The 12,227-nt window shown below is 29.9% G+C and overlaps 1 protein-coding gene across 4 annotated transcripts in view; it reads right to left on the bottom strand.

Moving 5' to 3' along the window:
- LOC107451981 (lethal (3) 73Ah) overlaps positions 1-12,227 on the bottom strand; it is a 93,929-nt gene that overhangs the window by 46,886 nt on the left and 34,816 nt on the right. For all 4 annotated transcript variants that reach the window (XM_071187515.1, XM_071187514.1, XM_016068245.3 and 1 more), the window contains one exon: positions 5,025-5,080. In XM_071187515.1, coding sequence (XP_071043616.1) covers positions 5,025-5,080 — 56 coding nt within the window. The remainder of the gene's footprint in view (positions 1-5,024; positions 5,081-12,227) is intronic.

Raw genomic sequence — 12,227 nt, 5'->3', positions numbered from 1 at the left:
CTTGACACTGTAATAGAGAGGTACAAAAACTTTTAAAAAATTAATAAATCGAAGAACTCTTTTATTTTAAAAAACCAACTCAAAACTAATGTCAGTATGTATAAAAAATTTAACTAGTTAAAAAAAATGACCGAGGGCAAATAAAATTATTTAAACTGTTAAATTAATTATTAACTGTTAAATAAATTGAAATGTTATGTTCAAAAAATACAGAAAATGAATGAAACTTAAAAAGGTTATTTTATAAACAAATAAAAAAAAAATTTAAATATGACATAAATATGAACCACTAGCTTTGAAATAAAAACATTAAAAACACATTTCACACGGAATTTAAAGAATTAACAGTTGCAGATTTAAATCTTCGCAGCAAAGTCCTGCTAAAGTCCTGTTTGTGACAATTTCCTTTCATTGTTGATTTTAGCATCAACAATTTTTCAAGCATTTGTGCTGACATGGTTGATTAAATTGTGTAAAATTTTTAGTGACAAAACTAAATATTCTCTCACATGCAGCATTACTGTGAGGAAGAGTGAGAATACCTAACATCACTTTAGATAATAAATCAAATCTGTTGTTTCCTCCTGCATCCTTCATTTGACCAATCAAGGCCCAAGCCTTATCTATTCGTTCTGTCAGGATTTCTTGAGGTATTGTCTCAAGTTGCAGGGAACAAAACTGCCTTTGCAAAATATCAACACTAGAAATATTGCCAGTGTTAGGTGAAAGTAACATAGGATAACGTTCCAGAAAATACTTTACAGATGAAAATGAGGCTTGATCAATTGTCTCAAGAGCGCCACTTCAGCATTGATTAAAATTTCATCCTTAAATGGAAGTTTTTTTACCATGTAGTCACAAACATTGATATAGTACAAACATACAGTTTTGAAAAAAATTTTCTTCTTTGGTAAATTTTCCAAAATCTTTCAAGCACTCTCTCCTGTAACAAAATCAGTATCACTCTTTTGATTCTCCAACTTACTGAAATCAAGATTTAAAAGAGAACATGACTTTATTGCACTAGGCTTGACAAATCTTGAAAACAGTTCTTTCAACATATCCATCAAAATTTTCTTCAACAAATGGATTCGGGGTGTGCTTGATTGCAGTGTCACATTTGATACCTCAAATACTGGCAAAACATTAAGAATAAATTGGCACAAGGCCTTATTTAAATCTGAAGAGAGAAAGAGGAAAATCTTTTCTTCTCTACTCAAAAATTCTCTCTACTCTGGCAAAAATTTAAAACACTGTTTTTTAACTTTTAAAATCAATATACAGTACAGAACCCGTTATCCGGAAATCAGAAAACCGGAACGAAATTCGAGAAATTTTCCCGCCATTTTTTTNTTAAATCTGAAGAGAGAAAGAGGAAAATCTTTTCTTCTCTACTCAATATGCTCTGCCTTGCAACACTAAATTTTTCTGATGTAGCAGGAGGAGGGGTAGAATCTTGCTTCCTTTTTCTACAATGTTGGCCATTCACTTCTTTAAAGAATGATGCTAGTGGCTCCCACTGCTGCGCTAATCTATCCAAACACCATCCCAATGACAGCCATCGGGTAGACACATGCTTCAGGATTTTCCTTTGCTCAGCATTAAACAAAGATTGAAATTCCTGAAGCCTGGATTTCCTTTTGGCACTTTTCTCCAAATAGAAAAATATATCTAAAAGATATTCATCTATCTTGTCAGGAATGACAACTGCTCCCTTTTGGGCAGCCAAATTTATCAAATGACAAGCACAACCAATGACTGCCAAATGTCCAACTTCTTTTTTTAAAACACCAGCGACGCCAGTTTTTTCGCCAATCATAACTGGCACCTTATCTGCCCCAAGAGAAAGACAATTTTCAAATGGTACATCATTTGCATTCAATTCTCTTAAAATCAAATTGGCAATATTTATGCCAGTTGAGTCTCCTTCTAAATTTGGCACAGACATTAAAGTGCTCTCAATTATCATACTTTTCTCATTATAATATGTAACAACAAGGAGATACAATTTTGCATCAGACTTGTTGCTACCATCAGTTGATACTGAAAATGGACTTTTTTTGATAATTTCTACAACAGATTCTTTTTCCATAGTAGCCATTTTGTTTATAATGGCTGTTGTTTTTGTTCTGCAAACAGCACATTTTTTGGCGATACCATCGTTCGGAAACATCTTGCGGAACAATAGTCCAGCATGGTCAGCACAATTAATGGGCAGATTGTGTTCGTGCTCATTTATGTGCCACAAAATGACATTCTTGCCTCCGTGAACAATTAATATATCACATGCGCAATCGGAACAAAAAGCATATGTGCTTCCTTTACGTGATGCAATTATTGAAGGAAACTCATTAGTATATGATTTGTTAAAATTGGTAACATACTTCCGTTTCGATTTAGACATTTTTAAAAAATATATGAAAACTAAACGAATAACGAAAATCACGTTGTTTGGGTAAACAAACCAGCTTACAAGTTTGTTGCCAACGGTTGAAAAAAAGAATGATCCAATTGTTGCCAACCGTTGAAAAATACGCACTAAAAATTATAAAAACAGCAAGATACAATATCGATTCCAATTATCGAGAGTAAGAATATCCACTCCGGTACTGACGTCACTGCATATCGTCATCGCATTCAACTCCACAGGAAAGGAGAGGAAGATTCCGACAAATCCTAGTGCAAGGGGGCAGGTCAAATAGGAGTGTTAAAGAGGGGGGGGGATGAAGCACCTGCAGCTACGCTTTAGGCAGATGGTAGTTTGTTAAGAGGGGATGGAATTCTTGCGGGGGAAAAAACTTACACACTCGCTGAAAAATCAGGTAATTTTGAAGTTGGCCGTCAATTGAGGTAAAATTCGGGAGCTTTTCGAAACAACTCTGGAGGGCGGGAGAAGAATAAAGAATTCGGGAGACTCCCGCATTATGCGGGAGAGTTGGCACGTCTGAATATGTATCAGCAAAAAAAAAAAAAAAAGTTTTTTTATCAAAATAAGTATATTCCACTACAATTAACTGATTTATATAGTATAAAAGATTTCTCAGAGAGATTACCATACCACATTTTATCAGGGTTCGTGATTTTTTTTAAAAAAAAAAATCAAAAGAATCAGATTTTTCTGATTTAAATCGAATTTTTTGATTTAAATCAGATTTTTTTGATTTTTATTCAAATACACTGAAAGAACTTTAATTTATGATTAAAAAAAATTATAAATGTTTAATCAAAATTAACTTAATATTAAAACTATATTGTAACAATATTTTAGAAGCTCTAACTAAAATAATTTTTCCTTATAATACATGGCTTTGAATGCATAGCAACCATTTTGAAACAAATGCATGATTAAAATTTAAAGACTAGATGAAATAGAGAATTTAATGAATACTTCAGTGATCTGTTTGGGTTTTTCTGAGAGGTACCTATTTTGTGAAAATTAAAAATTATATTAAAAAATCAACACAAATATAGTAAAAATATGGATTTATCATTTCTTACAAGACACAAAAATAAAATTTTAAGAAAAAGTATTTTGTGTAATTATTCTATCCTTTTTCCTAAAGTTGAATTTGTAAAGGTACCGTCAAACGGTAGTAAATTTGGCTTGGATAGATCCCTGTACTATCACTATTAAATCAAAGTTTCAATTAGTAAACCATAATTTTAATTTAAAATTGTGATTTCTTCTCTTTTTTCTTGATTTTTAAAATGACAAAATAAATGTAACAGATTGCGTTTAAAAATGTAGACATTCATCAAAAAATAAATAAATATTTAATCTACATATTTTTAAATTAAAATATTCATTTTTAATTCTATATCAAAATAGATAAGTTAAGCTAAAAGAATAAAAATAGAAAATCTATGTACTCATTGGAATTTTTTTCACAAAATTTCTATATATAAAATCAGATAATGTCAAAGATAATGTAACAATATTATGAGAAAAAAATACCAGTAAATTACCTTATTGCTTCAAATAGACTTTGAAAGGGAAGAATGAAACTATATTAGGAAAAAAACAACTGAATTCATCAGCCTTTTTTTTCCACTTTTTCTATTTTTGGCATATTAGGGTAATTTCTTTTTAATATAACCTCAAGCTTCAGAAATATACATCTTCCACCAACAAAATATGATGCAGATTTTAATTCACGCTTTTTCTTTCAAAACGTAGAATTTTAATTAACATTATTTGTATTATTTTTTGAAAAAAATTTATGTTTATTAATTACTATCTACAGCTATGCAAGTCTATATTAAGACAGCATTCAATGTTTACTTCAATCTGTACTTTCACTCTCAAGAATCAAAAGATTTTTAAAAATGTAATTTTAAATGTGTTGGAATTTAACACACACCAAGAAAGAAAGTAATTTCGTTAACTAAAATAATTAATGCAGCAATTTATTAAAATTAAATTTTAATACTAAAAAAGAAAATAATAAAAGTATCAAAAATTTAAAACACTGTTTTTTAACTTTTAAAATCAATATATATAGATAAAAAAGANAATGGTCCATATCGTTCCGGATAATCGGTTCCCTACTGTATATAGATAAAAAAAAATAGTTGATTCAAATCAATGATTTTTTAAAAAAAAAATCCTTTGATTTAAATCAAGCTGATTTAAATAAACAAACCCTGCATTTTATAGAATGAAAATCTAACAATTAATTTAAAAGAATGATCTGCTTTTTTTCTGACTTTTTTTTTTGTTAACTGTAAATTTAATTTAGAAAAACTTGGCTGAAACTGTCATCAGAACTATTTAAATTTAGAAGTGGTAATAGTTCTACACCAAACAGAAGTAGTATACATTGTAGATAGCAAATTTAAACACTGTTATAAATAATGTATTATGCACATAGCAAAAAAGAAAAGCATATACAAAATGAAAAAGAGGAATAGCTAAAACACTATATAATTATTGATCTTGTATATACCTAAGATAAGCCTTCCTAGGGATGGAGGAGGTGAAATATCAAGTATCAATAAGTACATATGAACAAAAAAAAACTTACTTTGTTGAAGGTTGGGGACTAATTTAAAGACAATATCCTGCATAGTCCGATCATAGCTGTAAAAAGTAAGGATAAAATTATAATTAATGTTCAGAACAACATTTTTTAATGAGTTAATAACCTAAAATAATATTTCTTCAAAAAAATAATACAGGGTACGTAGCCAAATTTTTCAGCAAAAATATAAGCACCTTTTCAGTGCTTTTTAAGCACTAGAAAATTACTTTTAAGCACTATATACATAACAAAATGCAAAATAATTTTAAATGACTACATGATCATGACAAAATAACTAGTTCTCTGACAAAGAAATTATATTGATTATATAAGCCATTATAAAAAGATCAAGAGAATTTTCGGTTCAATATCAGAGGGTGGAAAATGAAGCCTGAAATTGAGAATATCTTGCAAAATGCAGCAGAATTGCACATGAGAGTGCAAGAAACACACTGAACCCAGTTCAGTAGATGCATATGTGGATTCCTATGTATTTCATCATTCATAGTGTATATGTGTGTATGTATTAATATACACAGTGAAACTTCCAGGAAAGACCACCTCCATTTACGACGACTTTTGGGCGGAACGAAATTTTTACCATAGACTTTGTGTTAAAGAAAATCGTTAGGAAAGACCATCAAGACCTCTAACAGCGACCGGGCAAACCCTTACACCAAAAGCGGAAAAAATCAAATAAGGAAACACGGAAAAAAATATTAAGAAAACAAATAAGTACCGTAATTTTGCGGAGAAACGCCACCCTGGTATATACGCCGCTCCCTCAAAAATCGACTGACAGAAAAAAGCTTTTCACCGGACATGCCGCACCATCGTACACGCCGCGCCGAATTTTTAACAATTAAAGAATTTTGAACTTAAAGCAGGTATTGATTAAAGGCTTAACACATGCTCTAAATATGCATATGTATATAATTTAAATAGTTAAATAAAAATAAATAAAAGGATATTAAATATTAAAAAAAAATAGAAACAATCCTAGTATATAAAATAGATTTTAATAATTTTCTAAGTAAAATTAAGCATTTTCTAATTTTAAAGTGAAGTAACCATTAAAATATAAATAAAATAATTAATATATCATAAACCATTAAAATAAGTATGAAATTTTTTAAAAATAAAACGATTTTACTTTTAAATTAACAATCCAAAATCCTGTTTTAGAAATAAACGATAAATCCAAACAAATTTTGTTCAAAGAAAAACTTAAGAATAATTTATTTAGATATCACGTATCACTATATATTCATATCACTGCACTTAAAAATTCCTCAAAATCAGAACTCGCTGTATCAGAGCAAATTAGGTTTACTATTTAATTGTTTATTTCGGGTTAATCTCCGTCACTTTGGGTTTCGTTTGTCCCGGGATGATTTCCGTTCTTTTGAAGCCAGTTATCACAGTTTCTTTTTCTCTTTTAATTGCTGACAGCTTAAACGCAGCGGTATAATTTTTCCTCTTAATGGGAGGCATTTAAAATGGATAACTTAAATACAAGTTATGTTAAAACAAAACGAAAATAGTATAAACGAAACAAATATATTAAGAAAAGAAAAAAATTAATAAAACAAAACCGCATCAGAACTGAAGATAAAACAATAAAAAAACTTAATAATAATAAGCTGAGGAAGATGATCGAAATCAGACAGAAATATGAGCAATGAAAAAAAAAAACAATAAAAAGCTCTCTCCCAAGCATTTAAAACAAGTTTCTATTTTTAGCAATTCCTCCCCTATTTTCGCTTCTCAAATCAGGTTTCTTTTTTCAACTGCCTCCGCCTAGGACGGTCTTTCTTTTATCCTTGTCTAAAATTCTCACACACTTTGTTTTTTTTCCTCTGCACTGACCCTCTGTGGAAAGATTGAAATTCTTTTTGAACATTCTAATTGTAAGATTACTGAAGGTCATTCCAAGCTCATCCGCATGCTTTATTTACCAAACATTCACATGTTTTTAACAACCAGCTGAGGAAAAAAGGGGAGTGGAGAGAGGCATCCATGACAAGTGGAAGAGTCATATTTCCTGGAAAGAATGAAGAGTCATATTTCCTGTGGGGGAGCGATTGCTTTACAGTTATGTTATCACTGGTCCCGTCCTGATTTTTTTCATTCATTCTTTTCTGATTTATGCTTCTCCATTCCACGCCCATTTCATACACTCAACAGCTGTCCATATGGCAGAAGGGAAAGAGAGACTTTGTTCTCTTGTGGATAGTGGTCTCCAGAAAATGATTCCAAGAAAGGATTAGGGAGGGGAAAATTCCAGGTGCGCTAACCATTCCTTGGAGTGACATTAAGCATTAAAAAATAAATAAAAAGTACAGTAACAGGTGGAAAAAATGAAGATAAAAATTCCAGTGCGGTTTCTAAAAAGCAAAATTTTTTGAAGAAAAAAAAGTAATACTATATAAGCCGCCCCATTAGATACGCCTTCCTACTAAATTTTCAAGTTTTAAATCAATAACGCCGCGGCCTATCTCCGCGAAATTACGGTAAATTAAAATGCATTCATAATATTTGTGTGAAGCTCCTATTTAGTGAGCTCATTTTATAAGATTATCTATAACCTCAAGTTGCAGTCAGAGTGTTCTCAAAACGATGCTATCAATAATTTAATTTTAGAGTTGAAAGTTAAATTAGAAAAAAAGAATTATTTAAGAAAAAACTAAGCATCACAAACAAACCTCTTCTATTTTTTTGAAGCTAATTAATTTTTTTGTTGCATAATTAAATGCAAATTTAAACAAAAAACATTATTGCTTATTTATTTAAAATAATTCTATTCCTCATAACTGGTAAATTTGTTTTTACACATAATTACAGTAGGGATAATTTTTATTGACCCTAAATTTTATTCATCGATCCGGTTTTCAAAAAACCAATTCAAGTGGCAATTATACACGTTCAATAACATTTTGAAGGCAATGGAGGTAACCCTTAAGAACAACCAACCTCCATTAACGATCATTTTACTGTGGAACAGAGTAGCTCCCCAGAGGTTTCATTATAATATATATATATATATAATAGATTTCTTTCAATTGNCTTACAGTTCGGTGTTATATATATATAATAGATTTCTTTCAATTGAATATGAATTAGGAAATAAGTAGATGAGATAAATAAACAGCGACAACATAGCAAATTACCTATGTTTAAATTTTTTTTAAAGTAAGAGTATAAAAATCATTTTAAATTTATTCCAGGCCTGCCAACATCAAGAGCTCAAAGAGTCAGAGACTTCTTGTGATCATGGCATAGCAGAGTACTTTGCTAACAAAATAATAATTTAATTTATATTTATAAAACAGATTAAATGACTGACTTAACATTTTCAAAAAGGTTATATGCATATTTTTCTGAAGCACATTTTGATTTGCCTTCCTACTCTTACTCCCTAAAGTTCGTTTTGATCGAGAAGAACTGAATAAGTCTGGATTTTTGTTATGTGGCAGAATATTCTCTCACAGGAATGATTAATACTTTAATTTGGCCAATACACTGCAGTCATTGACCTAACACTATTTAACATTGATCCTCTCAAAAGAAGAAAACTTCTGTTCTGGAATGTCTTCGCACTATGAAGCACAAAACTGAGTTTCTGGAATATTAAGAAATGAGCTTTGTCAGCTTTTGTTAAAACATTTACAAACACAGAAAAACTATCACAGAGTGAGTAGCCAAATCCTTCAACCAAAAATTAGCACCTTTCAAGTAATTTTGAAGCACTAAAAAAATATTTTTAAGCAATTTGTACATTAATAAAATGCAAAATAATTTTCAAAGACTTTACATGATCATGATAAAATAATTAGTTCTTTGTCAGAAACTAATTATTTTATCATGATCATGTAAAGTCTTTGAAAGTTATCATATCATATTATTATATTTAAGCACTTTGTACATTAATAAAATGCAAAATAATTTTCAAAGACTTTACATAATCATGATAAAATAATTAGTTTCTGACAAAGAACTCTTTTCTTGATTATACTAGCCACCATAAAATGATCAAGAGATTTTTCAGTTTGATATCGCAGCCTGAATTTAAATGAGCAAAATGCAGCTGAGTTGCACATGAGAGTGCTATAATCTCACTGAACCCAGCTCAGTAGACGCACATGCCGACTCTCAAGTATTTCATCAAACATGAAAAATTATTAGCGCTTTCATACGCTATGGATCAATGGTACACCGAAATCTATTGTTGTTGAATGAATTGTGAAACTGTTAGATACAACAAAGTAAAAAGCACGCTTTTGCATAATATGTGGCAAAAATTGACATTGTAAAAAAAAAAAAAAAAAAATGGACAAGGAAAAAAAAAAACTCATTTTCAAAAAGGAAAAATTAAGAACTTCTTAAAAATACCCAATGAAAACTGCACCTTTAAAGGCTTTTAAAAAATGAAAATTGAAAATAAACACCTTTAAGTACTTTTTAAAAACGCTATGCACCATGTATCAATTAAAAAACTTGGCACACGAAAAAAAAAAGAGTTTTATCTTCCAGAATCATCTGTATATCTTCCAGAATTATCTGTATAGGCTAGCATACTTTTTTAATTGGTTTATCAGGCAATTTAAAATATTAAAAATGAAGCTTTTAAAAAGTGATTAACTCAATACACTTAAACTACTAAATTGCTGATAGGTTTTGAGGGCTGTAGGCAAACTGTGCACAGGATCTGTATGTCGCGGAATGCCTCTAGATGGCGTTCTCATAATGTAAACAAAAAATTAGTTTGTTCGAAGAATCCATTGAAGGCAGTTGTAAACCTAATGAACTGAAATAAAAAAAATTTTATTGTTTAATCGATCGCTCATCTTTGAAATTTCACAGTGGTGCCGCAACCCGGGATACCGATTGAAAAGGTGAGCGAAAAATGTTGATTTACTTGTTAGTAAAAATATTGAATTTGAAATTGATATAAAATGGAAAAATATACTGCTGCTAGAAGTATGAATAGAACTGCTGTCACTAAGCTCATAAATAAAATTGAAACTATGTTAGTTAGTACAGACTCAAAGGTTGAGGACATTATTGATTGTTTTAACTTATTATCTGAAAAAGAAAAAGACTTAAATGAACTGAATAAGAAAATTTTTGATTTAAAGAAAACCGAAGATTTAGAAAAGGAATTAACAACCGTCGAAAATTATAAAGAGAACATATTATTGTGTAAGAATAAATTAAATAGAGCCAAAACAAAACTAACCTCTACGCAATTGCTATCAAATAACGCCTCATCCATAAACAATAATAACGAAACGAAATCCAATAACATCAAATTGCCACACTTAAAATTGAAGAATTTGATGGTGATATAATTAAATGGCCTGAATTTTGGGTGAGATTTAGGATTTCCATTCATGAAAATAATGCATTGTCTAAAGTAGAAAAACTTTGCTATTTAAAATCGCATTTGACCAAAGATAGCGAAAAAGCGATCGCTGGTTTATTGACTACAGATGAAAATTATGACTCAGCAATTAAAATATTAGAAGAAAAGTTTGAGCGTAACGATTTGATTATAGACATACGATGTTGCATGATGATGCAGTCTACGATGTTGCATATGGCATCATGTCGTAATTCGAGAGATGTGAATTCGCTGAGGAATATTTATGATGTTTGCGATTTACAAATTAATTCTTTAAAAAGCCTTGGTATTGAACCTGATTGTTATGGAACACTTTTGTTTCTGATTTTGATCAAGGCACTTCCGAATGATGATCAAGGCACTTCCGAATGATATTATTTTATTATTTACTCAAATTCACAGTTCGGATAAGAGTAAAATCAGCGATTTATTAAAATTTTTGAAAACAGTAGTTTAATCACGTGAGCGTGCATATCCTTTGGCGGAAATGCAATGTGAAAATAATAAAATAAAATTTTTTGTTAAACCGCAAGAACATAGGTGGAATAAATTTAATCGTTCCTTTGATTATAAAGATAAAAGATAAAGTACTGGGATTTTGAATGCTACAAATGAGAAATTTTGTATTTTTTGTGATAAATTAGGAAATCATGTATCTGATAATTGCAAGTGCTATGATTTAAATCAAAGGAAAAATTTGTTAAAACAAAAAAGTAGATTTTTTTCTTGTTATCAAAAATATCATTTACAGCGAAATTGTCATGCAAATGGAGAATGTTCTAATTGCCATAGTAAAGAACATAGAATGGGTTTATGTGATATAATTGATTCTACAGAAAACAATAATTCCCAAATGAGTGTTATTGATACAAATACAGTTGTTACCACGGTTTTTCCTGTTCTTAAAAAAGAAACAAACGATAAAACTATTCTTATGTCAACATTTAAAGCTGTTGTTGTTACCCCTGATGAAAAACTTACAGTTCGGTGTTTATTAGATTCAGGCAGTGAAAGAACATTTATCCATAGACAAGTTTGCGACAAATTAAATTTACCCATAGTTGGAAAAGATACTATTAATTTAAATACATTTGGCAGCACTGATTCAATTAACTATGTTAGATCTAAATTTCGATTTAAATTGTGTAATGCTGATGATACAAAAAAAATTGTTATGATAGATGCTTTAGAATCACCCGAAATCTGTGGTGCATTCATTGAAGCTCCTAGTAAAGAGTTCATTAAGCAAATTGATTCCTTAAACATTAAACTTTCAGACTGTGATGATCATCCACAAAAAATAGATATTTTAATTGGATCAGACTACTTTTGAAAAATAGTGACTAGAAAAACGAAACGCTTTAGTTCTTCTTTGATGTTAATTGAAACTCAAATGGGATGGGCTGTTCAGGGCCCGGTTTCCCAAACCCCCATAATAAATGAATCTACATCAGTTAATGTTTTCAATACCATTAATTCTAAGGACATAGAAAATGATAATTTAACATCAAATTATATAAAATCCTTTTGGGAACTGGAATCGATCAGCAATAGAGATGAAATTTCCAATAAAAATATTCCGAATAATGAAGCCTATCAAAATTTAAAGTCAAATTTAAACTTTAAAGATAACAGGTATGAAGTTAAACTTCCTTGGAAACACGATAGTGTTAATTTGAATGACAATTATTTTAATGCCAAAAAAAGATTATGTTCCTTGATTGGTAGATGCATTAAAGATCCCCATTTGTACACAGATTATAATGAAGTTATAGAAGAATATTTAAGATTAGGAATTTTGA

Source organism: Parasteatoda tepidariorum, chromosome X1 (assembly GCF_043381705.1).
Source record: "Parasteatoda tepidariorum isolate YZ-2023 chromosome X1, CAS_Ptep_4.0, whole genome shotgun sequence".
Taxonomy (NCBI): Eukaryota; Metazoa; Arthropoda; class Arachnida; order Araneae; family Theridiidae; genus Parasteatoda; species Parasteatoda tepidariorum.
The sequence above is the reverse complement of the archived record's forward strand: the minus strand, read 5'-3'. Positions and strand labels throughout refer to the sequence as shown.